Source organism: Hirundo rustica, chromosome 13, assembly GCF_015227805.2.
Source record: "Hirundo rustica isolate bHirRus1 chromosome 13, bHirRus1.pri.v3, whole genome shotgun sequence".
NCBI lineage: Eukaryota > Metazoa > Chordata > Aves > Passeriformes > Hirundinidae > Hirundo > Hirundo rustica.
The window spans coordinates 10604247-10622378 of NC_053462.1; the positions used below are offsets into that span (position 1 = coordinate 10604247).

Sequence of the window (18132 nt, forward strand, 5' to 3'; positions counted from 1 at the left end):
CTTTATGTTACAATAAAATCAGATAAAAATCACAAAGTTATATAATAAATTCATAAAGAAAAAAATCAAGTTTTCATTTTATAGATATAAAACCCAGCATTTACTGCTACTAGGAGTCTAAATATTAACATTGACTGTCTATGGTCAATTTGAAAATAAGAAAAAAAAAAGAGGATAGTACTTTTTTACAGCAGACAAAATGAGGTAAGAGATGTTTTTACAATGATCCAACTGCAGTAAACACTCCAGTTTTCATTGAAACATATACTAAATATAATAAACCCAAATAAAAATATACATTTAAAGCACTGCAGTGTTTTCCCACAGTTGTATATCAACAAATTGTCATTCACTAAACTTTACTTGAAACAGTAAAAACAGGGTGTATGTTTATCTTTAATACTAAATTCTCATAATAATCTAAATATTTTGGTATAGCAGACCACACTAGTACACTCTCAGAACTTTCAACTACAAGGGATATATTCATGTTAAAAACGATGTGCTTTGTTTGTCATTCATGATGAGCTTTATAGAACATTATGTTCATGATCACTATTAGGCAATTAAATGAATACATCTAAATGCTGCAAAATACTCTTTCATTGAGCATAGCTTCCTCATCACATACCCAGGTTAATCAAAATCCTGCAAACTTAGAAGCTTAGTTCACAAATCTTACATATCAGTCTTTTTAGCTAGTATATGGCTAAAAAAATTATTGCTGACCAGTGTTAAAAAAACAAACAAACCCAACCCAAACGAAAATACAAGAGCAGACAGATTTTTCTCAAGTGCCTTTCTTGTATGTACCATTATTATTATTAGGTAATTAACTAGCTTTCAAACTGTGCATATAAAATTTTTGGAGGTATAGGCACCTTCATCTGAAGGCTCTATGTTCAGGCTACCTGCTTAAAGAAAAAAAAAAAAAAAAAAAAGAGAAGAAGAGGAGCTAACATAAAACACATTAGAAAATCAAAGGCTGGACACCCAACATCCCTCAGGGATGCAAGCAAAGCCCTCCTGGCCAGGACCAGCTCTGCCCACAGCCTGCAGGAGAGCCCTCCTTTGGAAAGCACCTTCATCCCATTTATCATTCACCTCCTGCCTCTATTTCACTTCGGGTACCTTAGCACTTGCTGCAGAGAATGGTATTTAAGATGTGCAGACTTCATGTGAGCCTAAATCCCTGCTGCAGGCACAGCGTCCCCGGGCAGGCCGTGTGGGCCAGCTGGGGCTCTCTGGCTGCACGTGTGACTGGATTCACCTTGTGGCTGTGTATTGCTCTGCCTGACACACAGGTGCTTGTTGAACACGAGCCACGGAAAGAGAAATTACCTTAGGGTAGCTTTCCGTCTTACCATTGCTAACGGTGCCCGCGAGCAGGCCCCGCCAGCCCAGCCTGGCGCTCCCCGCTGCCCCTCAGCCTCCTGAAAGCTGGAGCTGCCCTTCTGCAAGGTCCCTGGCGCTGCCGAGGCCCTGTGGGACAGGAACAGCTTTTCCTATTTTTGACTGGAAGTGTCTGACCATAACCAGAGCCGTGGCTGCAAGGCTCTCTGAGCTCTGTGTGTGTGGACGTTGCCCTTCCATCTCTCACAGCACCACCTGTGTGATATGCTGAGGACTTTTCGATATTTCCAGGCCTGACAAGCCTGGAACTGCCCGGACAAAGGCAGGTGAGCTGGTGGATTGGTGTGGCCATCCAGACCTTTGGAACGTCTACAGCCCAAGGCAGAGCACATCTTTCACTGAAATCTGTGCTGAAACAACAGCCAAAAAAATTTGCTGCTGCTGCTGCTTCCCCTTACACCTCTTCCCTCCAGATTTAGCATCGGGCACGCATTAAGCTGGGCGAGGCATTTCACCCTGACAGGGGTTTTATCTTTGTTAATCCATAGGCTCAGGAAGACAGCACTGTATTCCTTATGAGCCATTGATGCTTTAAAGAGTTTCGCCAAGATAACTCTTTAGAAGAGCCTAACGAAGAGCATGGTCTTGTAGCTGAGGAACTCCTACCACTGCAAGGTGGTGACAGTAACAGGGAATTTTCTTCTGTCACTCATGATGCAGCCAAAGGTGGCAAAAAAATTAATAAGAAAAAGAAACGAACACTCGGGAAATAAACAGCACAGAGAAAAGAGGAGAAGTCTATGGACAATTTGTGCCCTGCTGCCAGGGGGACATGTGTTCCCTGCGCCCGACAAGCCACTGAGCAATCACTTGACAGGGCAGGGACAGCAGGCAGAACAGCAGAAACCCTTCCTTCTCACCTTAATTCATCCAGCAGCTTTAAAAAACTGTTCTCCCTAAATCACTCACATAAAAACCAAATGAGGTGTTTGTCCAGAAAAAAAGATGCTATCTAAATAGTATTTATTTTCTGGCCACAGATACACCCAATGTAAAACTGTTTCTAGAAAGTGCATCTTTTGAATGCTCAGACACAGAAAATGACAGGTGGTGTTGAATTTCTTAAAGAAAATTTCTTAAAGTGAGCTCACTTAGTAAAGGAGACACCAACTAGGTGACAGAGCATTTCAGCATTTGCTGAAAACACACTTCTAGCCAAACAGAACTACTTGTGAAGTTGAGTCAAAATTGTCAAAGAAAGATTCAGCCAAATAATAAAAACCCCAAAGTATTAACCTTCTTTATTCTGAGCTGTGCAACAAAGTTCCATTTTTTCATATTGAAATAATTTACCCCTAATATGAGACTAAGGTATTTTTCCAAAATGTGACATAATATATCTAATGGAACATTCTTTCCCCTTGAAAATAGTTCTATCCATTTTATTGTCACTTTTGCTTTTATGTAATACAAGGTATACCTGTTTGTTTCTCATTTTGTCAAAACCCCTCAAACCCTAGCATTATTCAGCAGCTCTAACATCACCTCAGAGAAGCATCTCACCCAGAGGTCAGTAAGACACCCTCTGTCCTGGTGTCACAGGAGGCCAGCACAGATGTTTCTTGCTGAAGCTCCCAGGTTGCTGATGCCACGAGGGCCAGGCAGGCGGGATGGGCAGTGCGGCAGGACCCACGGGGTGCAGCTGGCAGAAACCCACACGGGAAGTGCCGAGCAAAGAGTCCTTTGTAAAGGAAAGACTGTTGTCAGTGAGGTAGGAGAGCTCCTGCCGTAAAAACCACTTTGAGGGAGAAACCTGTGTCCAGAAAGGGAACTCACAGTCACACAGGGTGAGGTACAGCCCCCTATAAACCTGTGCCCAGGCTGCGTGGAAGTGGAGCGCTGACCAAGGCATTGCTGACAGGCACAGGGAAACCAGGATTAGCCCAGCACTGTGTATCAAATAAAACCAAATTCTGCAGATCCTCTCTTGGACAGGGATGAGTATTTCTTGGCCTTGGCAGTGTTTAGGGCCATCCCTAAGCAGGTGCCAGCTGAACTCAGGGTGCCCAAAGGGACTGACAAAATCCCCACTGTGCACAAAAGGAGAGTCAATGCATCCACAGGATGATGTCCCCATTTTGGTGGGGGAAGGCTGGCTGCCCTGGTGCTCCCATCAGGGCAGAGGAGGCATTTCAGCGCTGGGATGAATCTCAGAGGAGCAGTGTGGGGCTCTTAGTTGGGAATACAGGTTAGTGCTGGGCCACCAGAGAGCACCGAGAAATAAGCAGCGTGTGACACCATTGGTCCCCTGGGGTGGGGACAGGGACAGGGAGAGGGACGGGGACAGGCCAGGGAGGGCAGCTGCAGTTGGTGCCCAAACACTCCTGAGAGCGTGCACTGCCATGCTTTTTTTCTCTTGATGAGGAAAAATCCAATGAAAAAAATGGAAAGGTTAAAAGAGATGGCATTTGGGGGAGTTTAAGTGATTATACGTAGAAGCTCTCAACTTAACTGCTATTGGGAAGGAAAATGAAAGAAGGCAACGATAACAAGCCCTTGGAGGCTTGAAGGACAACATTTCCCACAGCATAAAGCTGTGTACAGGCATCCCTAACGATTCAACATCAGAGCAGTAACAGATATGTGATACATACATCTGGGGCAAGATAGAAGAGACAGGGCAGGGATTTCTTTAGGGACACTCCATTATTCCTCTGGTGGGCACTAAGCACCCAGAAATAACTGCCCGTGTCACAGCTATGCACTGGCTTAATGTGCCACCATCAAACTCCATCTGTTTAATCAATGCAATCCCATGGAAACACTTCTCTTGCAATTTAAGAGTGGCTTAATACATTCCTAATGAACTGGATCTGAGACAGACCTAACTAAAGTGGAAAACAAAGATCTGGATTAAGCCAAATAATGTGATTTTTTCGCAGTCTTTTGCATCCTTTTACCCAGCATCATATTAAAAAACATAATTTATGTTAAAACAAAGACAAAAACCTTAAGATTACTCAGCAGGAAAAGGAAGATAGGACAGGGTCCTTGACACAAAAGCAATGAACCACTGTGAGGAGTAGGGCCCTGACTGCCAGTGTTGCTCATAGTTCTTAATTGTGTTATCCTGTGGTTCCCAGCTGATGGAGAGACCAAAAAACAGCATGGGAGGAAAAGCAGGATGAGCTGCCTGCTAAATTATGGTGTATATCTGACTTTCTATCAAATAAAAAAACTAAAAATGGAGACTACTTGTGCACGCACAACCACACAGTTTCTGACGTAATTTTCAATTTTGAGAAGTCTGATCCAACCCCACATTATGCAACTGTTGAATCTTCCATGCTGGCAAAGTCTAATTTTCACACGCCTACATGCTATGTACCTGATTTTTTTTTTTTTTTTTTTTAAATATCAACCCCCTAAAATGATTTTTTAAAAGAGAATTAAATGGTCATAATGGCTATGAAAGGTCCTAGCTTTACATCCATTGTTGCAAAGGAGTAAAAGCAAAAATACTCAAAGTCCATTCTAAAAAAACAGGCAATGAAGATAATGTAACAGTAACAGATGAAATGAAAATTCAAGGGACAATTGCAGACAGATCCTATCTCCACCATGGGATTATGTGTTCATCTGCAAAAATGTATTCAATGCATGTTTCATCTACAACCCACCTTTCTTTTAAAGGTCACTTTAATGATCAAGATGTGCCAAAAAAAGAAAAAAGCCCTGAAATTCCAAGAAAAGCATGGCAATTTTATATCAGTCACTGCTGGAAAGCACTAACACAGTGCTTAACCTAGCTGTCGTCTGAATCAAGCAAATAACAATGTCACATACACAAAAGTACTTTCCTGAATTAATTAAGATCCCATGTAAACACTCTCAAAAAAGGTTATGGAGAAAGAAGAGAAAGAAGCTGAAGGAAGTTCTTGGGGAAAGAGCAAAGTTTGGGCGGGATTCTCCTCTCTGGCCCTTTTTACACCCCTGTCTGTGATGAACTGAACTTTCTTCTGACTGAAGGCCAGGGTACGACCTTGCATTTCTCAAAGCACTCTTAGAGCTGCTGAATAATCAGTTCAAGAATAAAAGAGCATTTCTGCCTCTCAGGATGAGGTGGGTTTTTTTGTACAATCTAACTTGGTGACTAATTCCTACCCTACTGCCAGAGAAAGGACTTTGATTTCATGTGGCCATTGCCCTGCCAGTCTCCTGGGCAGAAACTTGTTTCTGAGCAACACCTTCCAGTAACCTTATGATGCTTTTCAGATCCATGAAGAAGGAGTTCCTCACTGCTGCAGAAGTCAATCAACAACAATGAAGCTGCACGCAGAGGGGCACAAGTCCTGTAAAACCAGCAACATATCACTTTTGAAAATAACTATCTGGTTCCCAGACTCAGGTGAGCATTCCTCAGAGATGCACATAATGATGGAACTATATGGGTTTAAAACTGGAGGCCAGAGAGAGGTGATGCTGCTAAGCAAGAGAAGCTGTCCTCACTGACTGGTAAGACACGACTTCAAGAGCTGAAACTCATTTCTGCCTTGTTGACTTTGTGCTGTATGGGTCCAGGTAAGCACATGAAACCTCTGTCAGAGGTTATCTGAAATCCACTGCATTTTTTTTGGTGAATCAGGCCTGATTGACACGGTCCCTAAAGACACTAGTATCTGTGAGAAGTGATTCTCCTGACTGCAGCTCATCACAGCCACATTTTACAAACTGCAGGGGCTCCAGCTAATCTCTCTGCTCCACCATGGAATAAAGTCAATTCTGCTAAGAGTGCTGATAGTCTGGACAAGAAAAAGACTTCTTTTCTGTTTCTATGGTTGCAACAGCCCTTAAGAAAGATATAAATTTCCCTGCAACAACTAACTGCATATTCATTTTAAGGTAGATCTAGTTCCAGATTCCTGAGACAGAACCCTCTACCTGTTCCCAACCCCACAAAGCCAGAGCAGCAATATAGAAAGTTTCTAAACTCAACAGAATTCAGTGAGCAGCACAATTGGTTTGGTAAATAAACAAATAAACAAAAAAGAAACCCACCAAAATAAACCCCACAGCAGATTTTCAGCCTCTATGTACAAAACCAATGCAAACAAGTGGAACATTCTAGTTATATTTTGTAAAACACACATTTGGGATCAACAAAACATCAAACATCCAGACCCTAGATTACAAAAAAGATCTATTGCCATCTAATTGTCAACCCCAAGTTTAGACAGTCCTTGTCGGAAATCATGTAATTCATCTATCTTCCCGTCTAGTACATCTAAAAAATTCTTTAATTCAGTTTTAAGGTTGGTCTGCCTATGTTTGTTCTCTTCGACTTCTGTCCTTAGCGTTCTGACTTTCTCTTCAAGATCTTTGTTCTTTTTCTCAGCAGCCTTAAAGACAAAAGAGACAATAAGATGAATCACAGAGAAGGATGAGCAGCATTTCGTAGATTAAAGCAACAAATGGCAGCTGGGCTGTGAGAGTTTGCTCAAACTTCTGTAAACTGGTTAACACAAGCACCTCTGAGAGCAACCAACATGAGTGTGTCTGATTAAAAGCCCACACAGGAAAGGACACAGATTAACTGGAAAAGATGCTTTGCCTCAGACTTTGTCATTTGGTTCGTATCTTCAAATTCAGCTGGATTTAAATCGTTCACTGTGCATATGTTTCCAACATTATTATAGTTGCAGAATTAAGACACCGTGCCATCAGTTACATACAGAATTATCTATGGTGGTTTAACCTTCAAAAGCAAACTTAGAAAATACTGTCTGAGGAACAAAGTTGCTTTATTCAGCACTTTGGGATTTATTGGTATTTTTTTAAGTTCTACTTTGCATGATGGCTTATTTATTGATTGGATTTTACTCCATCGATGAGACTGCTCATTTTTGTTCTCTTTTCTTGTATTAATTTATTGCACTTCCACAAGACCCCACTGGAGGAGGCGATGCCCGAAGTCCAGCTGCTGGCTGGAGCAGGGCTCCCAAGCACCTGCCATGGGCACATGCCAGCACTGCTGGAAAGGGATGGCACAGCACACAGACACATCCTCAGGTGAACTTTTACCCCTGGTGGTGAGCAGCTCTGCTCATCTGCTTCTTTCCCCAGAGCCTGCCCTGGTGCCACTGCAGCAATCAGCCCCAGCTCTTGGGGAGTTGCTCGACACGTGGCAGTGGTGCAGCTCCATGAGCCCAGAGCAGCAGAAGCACAGGACACAGGATAGCCTGGAATTGCAGGAGATGGGTGCTGCATAATCTGTTTCTGTGATGGACCTATTTTAACCACTCCTGTGCTGGGAATGGCACTGTGCATTTTGCATGTAATTAGCATTTTTTGTTTTTACAAACTGGAGCTCTTTTGTCTTGAAACGCTGAAGTCTGAAGAGAGAAATGCATACAGCTATGAGGAAAAAAGTAAAGGAAAGGTACCAAGTATTTTGAAATTAATTTCACTGCTAAATTGTACCTGTAATTGTTCAGATACAGATTCACATTCTGACATTAGCTCTGGTATAATTTCACCCTGCTTTCGGAGCTCTTCCAGTTCCTTTGAAAACACAAAAGAAAAAAATATTAGTGCAAGCTTCAATTTAAAACATAATGAAAATCTCAAAAGATGAAATGGCTTTGCATATTTTATTGTATTCTGCACAGTATTGGGATGGCAAATAATCAAAATAACCTGCCTGCATTCCAAAATTGCTAATTTTCTTCAAGAAGACATTTTCTCACTAAATTTTTTACTTTGTATTTCTAAAATAGGCAATGTAATCCAATCTCTAGCATCAATTCCATAAATTATATTTATAAAATCTTAACCTAAATCAAATACCTATGCAAAAGATGTATTAAATACCAGAGAAATCTGAATGGCTGTAATGCTACAAGCAATTTATAGATGGTAGCAAAGAGCAAATTAAACAATTTCAATGATGCATCACAGCAAAAAAAAAAAAAAAAAAAGGCCAGTGGCTTTACCAGCTGCACATATAGAGACATCATTACAGAACACAGGTGTCATGGGCTTTCCTCCATGGTACAGCTCTGAGAACTACCACTTACACCCTTCCCCAAAATCTATTTGGTTCTGACCTCACGACCTAAATTGAGCAGACTTGATGAAGGGAGTTAATGGAAGGAGCAACAGTAAGAATCCCTGTCTCTGTTGGAAATTAAGACAACTTGACATGAGAAAAAGTGCAAGACCTCCTCCAGAAACTGCTCATGTAGAAGATGATCTCCAGAGAATGCAGGATTATACCCCTGGACTACCTGGACTTGTGCAAAGCACTTGACACTGCTCCACACAAGAGCCTTGAGAATCAGAGAGACGTGGATCTGGTGGAGGAACCACTTGGTGGACGAGTATCTCCTACATGAGGAGGACATCAGCAGATTCTCTTACATGGCAGTGCCATGAGCAGACTTCGTGTGGGTTTGGATTCCAGACCACGAAAGATTACTCATGGGTAGTTTAAAGCTAATCGAGAACATGCTAATGTAAGCATGAGTTTTTAAAACAAGTTAGTATATTTTCAGCATAAATGGAAGACAGGCTTGTAAAATTCAAAAGTCAATCAACTCTCTGGTTCATTTGGTACAGTAAAAACATGATTCTTGAGGAGAATTCTAGGAGAGAATAAGGGTTGTTACACATTCTATTTCCACAGAAAGGTTGGGAAAACAGCATTACATTTTCTTTTGAAATATAGGACTGAAAAACACTGTATTTATGACAGTGCATCAAAATCCATCTCCCTAAACTATTTCCTTGTGCCACCACTAAAGCCCTTAACAACAGTGCTTTTAAGAGCACCAGCATAGATGCTGTAATGGTATATGGCAAACTTTACTGCATGGCTTTTCCTCTTCAGCCAGCACAGAGCATTTGGTCACTGTGACAATAGAAAAAAAAAAGAGCTTCCCATTATTTTCCCCACTGTTCTGGGGTTCCAAGCCATCATACTCCTTAAAAAATTAACACCCTGTGATGTCAAAAATTACAAACTGGGGTACTCTAGATGAATCTGAGTTTCTCACTCTCAGCATTACTCCTGAGATCAGAGTGAGACCATAAACCAGCAAAGTTGCAAACTATGAGCCATCCAGAAAAAGAAACAGGACTTGTTACACAAATGCCATATTATTTTATAAATTATGTCTTTTTAACAGTAATCCTGATATCTGTGGGAATTTTCAGCATGGGGACAGTCAAATGAATCTGTTCTCAGCACTAATCTGTCTGGCACTGTGACCCTGTTTCACCACTGGCTCTTCTACAAGGACAAGTGTTGTGTACACAAAAGCATCCTTTTCTAATCCCAGTCAAATTACAGTGTCAGTCACAGCACAGATCATGAAACTTGGATGGAGAAACACTACCAAACAAGAGACTGTACATGGGAAACCTAGAAACACCCCAAGACATCAGCCTGCTCCTGGTGGTAGGTGAGCCACTCCATAAATCTACACCCAAGGAGAGAACAGACAGTCCCACTCAAACATGAAAATGCCATTTCTGTGTTCAGGGCACTCACCAGCTCTTTGTCCTGAAGTTCTGTTTCCAGTTCCTGGAGACGCCTACTCAACTGTGCATTTCTTTCCTTCTCTTTATTTATTTCATTGCACTGTTCCTCCAGTTCTTCAATCTTTAAGAAATGCCAGACATTAGGTGAAATTTTTCAAATTTCTGAAAATCTGGGGCAGAACACAGCTGATGAAATGGATATGGGATCTGTTTCCTAAATCATAGCATTTGATTCACTGCAACCAAATTATCACTTTTTTCCTTCAAAAGAGTCAATTTACACATCCACTATGAAACCCTGGGTCTGTATTTATTCTGTCTTACAGTCTCTCTTATAAGTACTCAGGAATGCACAAAACACTGAGCTGCTAAAATTAGTGGAATGGGATAAAATCTGCACTTCACTCCTATGAAGCCAGCACAAGGCTACAAGGAACGGATTTTCTTAACACAACAAGGAGAAGAAATCTCTTGGGGGTTGCTTATTATTCTAGCTGGTGTATGAGGGACACAACATCAAAACTTTGCGGGGAGAACCAGTTCAGAGCAATATCTGCTGCTTTGTTCTCTCGCCCAGGGATGCGCTTTGCTCTCTCCAAACCTCCTGCTGCCAGCTCTGGACTCAGCTCCCAGGAGATGCACTTCCCACAGGCCGATGGACCAGCTCATTAAAGTATGTACTTTAATTCTCAGCTTCGTGTTGCTTTGGGATTATAACTTCCCTCATTTGAAGGTAGAGCGATATGCAAAAAATTCTGACCCAATTAATAAAGGAGAAGGAACTTCCCAGGGCACTGCAGTGGTGCAGCGTGAGCACTGAGCAAAGAACCTACTAGGGGAAAACCTCAGAAAACCTCCCTGTATAGAGAAAGGCAGCACGTTATACAGGCAGCATTGCTGCACAGTCTGGCTGGTCACCAACATGGTGACTTTGAAGAGGCAGCAAAGTGGTGTTTTAAAGTGGTGTTTTAATAATCTCTTCTTCTCTAGTACAGCTACTGGGATGTGGCACGTGTTGATGAGAACAGCATTTCGCTGCAATAGTACAGAAAGGGAAATAACTACCCTGCAAATTATGATATTTTCCATAACATACTGTTCCAGTCTCTCACTTCTCCCCTATCCATAAGAGACTGGATATAGCAACCCAAATCATGTAACAACTAATATTAATTTGTTAATGTAATATCAGTTAATACAGCTCTGGTTTGATCTCTGCAGATCTCTGCATTCTGTGCACACATAAAACACAAGTGAATAAACAGTGAGTATTGGTCTCAGAAAAAAGGTTGTTCCACAAGGATTTTCAGTGCCAACAAACAACCCAAACCACCTCCAACACTGAAATACTACTTGCAGCCTACTAACACACAAAAAGACCTGAAATTCCTTCCCTCTTCAAAAGCAAACACTAAACAAAAAATATCCTCACCAGACTGATACAACCTGATCTCTACTTCAAATGTCCCATGATCCATCTAAGCAGCAGGAAAAGGATCCAGCTTTGCCAAAAACATTTAGGATGAATAGAGTGAAAATATCCCTGCAAAAGCAGTGCTCCTGGAAAGCAGGATCCCCATGCCCAGGATCCCCTGTGCTCATAGGGGCTGCTGCAGATAGCACAGTATTATCTGAGAGATGGTACCAATGACTACTCTAAACCCAGACTTCACAGATTTCAACTTCTGAGTTGTTCTTTGGTGTAGCCATTGCTAACCCTCCATCTTACACAACTGAGAAATGTGCTCAGTAATGAAGGGGAAAAGGCTTTTGATGATGCCTGTTGGCAGGTTTCTGGATGAGATGTGCCAGGTGTTAATGCTGGAGGACCCGGCTCTCAGCCCACAGCACTGAGGAAATAACTCACATCCTCATTCTCCTGCACGCTGCTGGGATTTGCTTCTAATACTGAGTAGTTCCCAGACTGGGGTCCTGTGAGTAATTCGCCTTCTGCTCATCCATACCTGGCAGCATTTAAGTGAGCTTTGGAGGGGATATGCAATAGCGGCCCCACTTTTAGAACCTTTCTGGTTTCTCACCCCAGCCAGCAAGCCCTGCTGACACCAAGTCTCCCAAATCCTGAAGTAGGGAACTTCACATGATGCAGCAGCTCCTCTGCTCCCTCCCTGCAGGCTGTGTGCCGAAGGAAGCAGCTGCCTCAACTCCCCATCCACCTCCCTTTCAAAGACCAACTCCATCTCCCAACACACACAGCGAGAGAGCTGCGGAGATCCAAAAGAAAGAGCGGCGGTGGGAGCAGCCGACTGGAGGAGCGGCTCTCCCGTGGCTGTGTTCTCTACCTTGCCCCTCAGCTGGTCGTTCTCCTCCTTGCAGGCTGAGAACTGCTTCTTCCAGTGCTCGATGCTGGCCGCAGACTCCTGCAGAGCTGTGGACAGCCGCGCGTTGCTCTCCCGCAGCGACTGCAGCTCCGTCTCCCACTTCTTCACATTGGATGAACTGAGAACAACAGGACACCATGAGGTGGTTTCATCTTGTATTCCTGTGAGTTGTTATTCTTTACCTGTCTGCAAACCCCCCTGCTGCGGCGTGTTCACCATTAATTTGTTGCAATAAGAGGAAGAGCACTCAGATGTGCGTAATTGCCTTTAGCCATTACATGCCTACAGAGAACAAAAGCTTTAATTTGACTGTCTCTGTCCAAACAAAGGGATCTACCAACTCCGGCAGCAGTGGCCTGTGTCTTTTGTCAGGAACAAAAGCCCTGCTGTCAGAGCAGGCTGTAGGGTCCAGCTGCCCATTTGCACACAGGGGTCTCACCCTGGCAGTGCACGGTCCCTGTCACCTCCTGAGCTGTGTGGCCGCAGCACCTGGGGCTGGGCACCTGGCACCCCTGCAACACAGGCACTCTGCACATCTGCAGATGGCACAGCAATTCCAAATGGAAGATTTCAGGGGGTTGACATGATCTATATTTGAATTTATTTTAATGCTGACTCTTAACTATTAAAGTGTTACATAATGCTGCAGAATTAAACTACTCATTCCCCAAAGCTTCGAGCTGCAGCACAGAGCAAGAGATTAGAGGATGAACAGGAGAAAGGCTTTGAAACTCCCTGTGTGCTACTTGCTGCCTGCCTGTGGAGGTGTCTTCAGCAAGAGGAATGAGCTAACATTACGGTTTGAAACAGGTTCAACTATTGAAATGTCAATAAACAGAGATGTTGTACTTCAAACACAATATATGCAGCCTTGGAATTGCTCACTGGATAACGCTGCTTACAGTGATGCTTTGTTTTTTAAATACCTTTTTAAAGAGTAGCTTGATCTTGTTAGATTTCCTTTCTGTTCACAGATACACATTCACATGCAAGAGGCAGACAAGGCAAGATCCCAATAGAGAATTATTCTATTTTAACGTTGTAACTTTGCATATTGCAATGCCTGTACTTTCCCTACAGCTGCAAATTACTCTTCTCAGCATTTTCAAATTATTTATCAAAGCAAATAGCAAAAAAAGTGATTTCAAGGGGCTCTGTCCACAATTTAGAAATATCCCCTAAGACTTCCAAGCACTCTGATGAAATTGTACTTCTCACTTCAACTTTTTATGGTTGAGTTCATTCCCTTTCATAATTTTAAATATCCATATCTATTTTCATCAAAGTAAGTGTAGCAAACTCAGAGGAAGAAAGATTGGCTTCACATGTTATCAGCAGCAATTGCTCCCCTATGGCCTTAACGTTATTTCTGTAGTTCTAAAACTTCATGAAAGAAGATGGTTATAATAGTTGACATCAGCAAAATTAAAAGAGAGCTTATTTCTTCACAAACTACATCAGAAATAAATGAAATGGGAAATACTTCTCAACTGGATACCAGGAAGTACTTGCTAAAATCTGTTCATTCATCCATTCTGCAGCACCATTTAAAATTAATTACAATCTGAGTAATTTCTGTTAATACCATTATCCATCAGATAATTACAGCACACTTCTCCAATGCAATTTAGTTTCTACAGGAACTTCACCTTTGGGCTAGAGCAATTTTTAATTTATCATTCTCAGATTTGAGATGTGCCTCAGCAGAGCCACCATGTGATGCCTTCTCGTCGTCTGTGCCATTCACACTTGAAGCTCGAGTGGAAGATGGTGTTTCACGTCCAGACTCCTGCAGCACAACACACAAACCAACACTGGGTGTCTCCTGCATCTCCTGCAAGACCACAACACCAATTTCTTTGTAATCTTGATCCCACACCACTTGGCTGAGACCTCGGCTCTCCTGGCAGAACAGTGGTAACACACACATACCCTTTTCATCTTGGCTGCAAAGCTGGTCTGTTTAAAAAGAACGAAAAAATTACAGTGATACACAAACAGAAGGTTAAAGTGTTCAAAACTTTAAAAAAGCTTTTTTCCTGATGAGGCTTGTGTTTTTTAAAAGTTGCTTGGCTTTTTTAAGATAATGAAACAATACAACACACAAAGTACAAACAAACAAACAAAAATAATACTGCTCCTCCAAAGGCAGACTATTCACACACTGCTTGGTGCTGACCACCAACAGAGAACAAACAAAGAGAACCACAAAGAGCATGGGCAAAGTCTTTACGAATTAAGTATCCAAAGTCAGCCACTCAGATGGCTATTTGTGGGCCCCACAAACGGGGCTGGTTGCAAGACTAAAACCATCCAGCAGCTCTTTCTGATCATTCACCTGAATTCCTCTCTGATCAAAATCTAACTCTCCTTCAAACTCTAGCCTAGGCCAGGAACACCTGCTGAGCAGGGTTCACTCTTACCTAAAGCAATGCACACAAAAATACAGCCAGCCATGCAGAGAGACTGGGACATCACTCAGTTTCTTCAGCTGGGAGGAAACCCAGCCCTGGCACAGGGGGTGCAGGGTGCGCTGCCTAGGAGAGCGTATCTGCAGGTACACAGCACAACCACCCCTTGGAAGGGAACGCTGGACACAAAGGCAGGCAAACCAAAGCCCACAGGAGCGGGTTGGATGACAAAAAGAAGGACATCCATGAATCTCATTTACTGTCTGCTGAAGCACTGCACTGAATTACTTCCCAGTGACTCAAACTATGTTTAACAGTACAAATCAAGGGATGTATGGCTTTCCCTGTTATTGAAAAAGTTGTAACAGCTCAAAGACTGCTGAAAAAAATCAGATTTAAATGAAAGTAAAGGGCATGGAGGGATGAAAAATATTCCTCTGACAACGCTAATGTCCAGCAACTGACAATTTCCTTCAGCAATCTCCATTTTATATACTTTAAGCTGCCTGCCAGAAGCTGGCACAGTCCATTTGAAAATTTAATTTTAAATTATTTATCCTGTATGTGTACAGGTATTAAAGCTAAATTACAAACCTGTGAATGATTGCTTGAGGTCTCAATTTTCTCTTGAGATCTGTCTCTTGCAAGTTTGGCAGCTTCTTTTACTTCTTGGAACTTCTCTGCAAACTAGAAAAAGCATGAAAGATATTTATTAACATGATTTATCATCTATTATACCATTAAGATTGCTATCTTCATATGGCATAGATGTCCAAAAGTGAACAGATAATTTTATTAATTTAGAAGTTTTGGCAAGAAAAAACACTTTAATTCTTTGACAGGATGGTTCTTCCAAAAGAAGTGGGAGTGTTTCTAAAGAGGGACATCTTTGTAACTCTGGCCAACCACACTAAAAGCACATGGAGGGAAAGGAGCATTTGGTGTCTCCTGGTTTGATTTGGTTCTGTTTCTTCCCCCTTCCCTGTTTCACCTGCTGTTGACAGTGTATTAAATATACAAAAGTACAAAATACATATGTTTAGATAAAACTAGTATCAATGTCTTTATTCCTAACAGCAAGTGAATTCAATTAAAGAATGCAAATAGTTCATCTGCAGGAGGTAATTCTAAAGACATAGGAAAAGGAGAAGAAGGTAGATCTCAATGTAGGATGAGGTCATATGAAAACACAGCTTTTCTGCTCTGATTTTCTTATTATTTTCAAGTTTAAAGGTAGAAGACTTCAGATAAAGGCTTGAATGCTTCCTGTAAGAGAGATATATCAAACTGGGGGAGGTGAGAGGAAGGAAAGACAAAGATGGAAGGTAACAATCCCAACCTCTATGAGTTGCTGCCAAAGCCAGCCTGGTATTTTTGAAATACAAGTATTATCACAGCCATTGAGGGTTGCCGGGCTTCAAACACTTTAAATGGTGGTTAAAATTTTAAAAGGAGGATTACGAAGATGGGAAAAAAAAGTATAATACATAATTTAAAATAAAAAAACATAATTCAAATTACATAATTTAAAATATGTAATAATTTTTAAATTATGTAATAACACATGATTTAAAGTTTAAAAATATAATTTAAAAATTATGATGTCTCCCCTATAAGAATAGGTAACTATCTTTCAGCTAAAACTGCTTGGTCTTGCTTGCCTGTGTTTTGAGAAACTTGAAATGCTAGAAAGGCAAGACATTTTAAAAGTAAAAATATAAACAGATGTATTATTGCACAGTTTATGACAAAAGGATTGCCATTATGCCCTCGGATAATTCAGAACACTTATGAAAAAATGTAAATAAAAGCATGAAAATACCATCCAATTTTACAGCTGAAGAATGGAAAGAAACATTATTCACTTAGTAATCTTGCCTCCTAACTTTAGATTTACAACAGGTATTTAGCATGCTCTCTCAGTAAAATGCTGGGACTGTAGAGACTGATTAAACAAATCTCCATTTGGTCTAAAAGAAATCTGGATTTACATGTGGAGGCCCGTGTGTTTTGTGTAACACACACAAACGGTAATTTCTAACACACACATACGCGGTGGTTAAATCCCACGGAGGAGCCCATTCTGAGAGCTGAGCGACATTCTGGGTGCACCCTCCGACGTGCGGCGATGCTGGTGCACGAGGATGGAGCTCTGGGCTCCAGCTGTTCCCCTTCCACAGCTGACACGGCGCATGCAAAGCGCGCCCTTGGATGGCAGCGGTTGCCACCCCATGGCATTGCAGTCGCTACACGCACAAGTGACTCCATTACCTCTCCAGCACTCCACAGATCGTTAAGAACAACCACATTACATTTGTGCCTTCGGTGATTTAACTCCGGCTTTGCACAAAGCGTCTCTCCCGCTTTGTGACAGAGCAGCTATAACCAGCTGATTATTTCTAAAATATTGTATCACTAGTGAGTTCTACATTTGTGTTTCTTGCGGATGGCGTAAGGCTGGTTTGAGTCTGTCTTTTATTATGAATCTTTCTCTTTTACAATAAATCTCTTCATCTTATGTATGAAAAATTTATGAGGGTTCTTCATGGACGATACAAAATCTGAACAGACAGAAAGAATTGGAAGTGATCTATCAAATTTTATTTTGCAGCTATCTTCATAAAGCACACAGGAGACTGCTGTGAAAAATTATGTGAGCTGGGAAGAAAAGGACATTTTTCCACATTTCCATAATAAAAAATTGCATATGATTGAGCAACGCTAATCTTCAATACTAACCCAATAATGACCTCATTGCATAAATTATTTCAGTCGTGTCTCTAGTTCACCAACACATGTATTAGACACATTTGCATTTAGAATGTGCTGTTCTGAGAGGGGCAGTGCCAGCCCCAGCTCTGCAGCACTGCAACACCCATTGCACAGGAGCAGAGCCCGAGGTTCTGGAGCCACCCAGAGCCCGAGGCTGTCTGAGAATATGGCACAGCCACAGGGCCAAATCACCGGGAGAAATCAGCGCTGATTTCTCTCCAGTAACCAGCTGCTTCTGTCCCAAACACCAATAACTGACAAATAATTGGTACAACAAAATCATGCCCCACCTCCAAGGTCTAAGTTGACTTTGAGCCATCATGCCATTACGACAGAAGGGAGTGCTTAATGAATGTCAGATTCCTAATGAAAAAGTGCATTCAGTAAGTGAAAACTTGGTAAGTGTGGTCTCAAGGGGCAATGAAAATCTAAATACCCAAAACCAACTACAAGAATTCATAATGCTTCTTCTCCTTAGCTTCATGCTTACCCTGTGGCAAAATTCCCAAAATTAGCAAAAAAAACCCCCGAAAAACTGGAGTGGGAGAGATGCCAACTGAATACCCCCCCAACAGTCCATCATGGACTTTAGGACGTGTCTTCCCATGCCCCAGGAAGCTGTGTGACTAAGCTGCAATATGGAGAAGATTTGCTGCGACCAACACTTGTGAAGCCTTTTGGTCAGGCAGCTGCAGCCATGAGCGCTGCTTGATTAG

At 41.9% G+C, this 18132-nt stretch overlaps 1 protein-coding gene across 4 annotated transcripts in view; it reads right to left on the reverse strand.

Moving 5' to 3' along the window:
• Positions 1-18132, reverse strand: part of HOMER2 (homer scaffold protein 2) — a 58272-nt gene continuing 40140 nt past the window's right edge. The window contains exons 4-10 of one of the 4 annotated variants that reach the window (XM_040077132.2): positions 15239-15331; positions 14166-14192; positions 13883-14022; positions 12195-12351; positions 9905-10015; positions 7834-7914; positions 1-6752 (exon numbers count right to left, since the gene is read on the reverse strand). In XM_040077132.2, the coding sequence (XP_039933066.1) occupies positions 6564-6752; positions 7834-7914; positions 9905-10015; positions 12195-12351; positions 13883-14022; positions 14166-14192; positions 15239-15331 (798 nt within the window). In that variant the 3' untranslated portion in view covers positions 1-6563. Of the gene's footprint in view, positions 6753-7833; positions 7915-9904; positions 10016-12194; positions 12352-13882; positions 14068-14165; positions 14193-15238; positions 15332-18132 lie in introns of all 4 variants that reach the window. The other 3 variants (XM_040077130.2, XM_040077133.2, XM_040077131.2) reach the window with 3 other exon arrangements.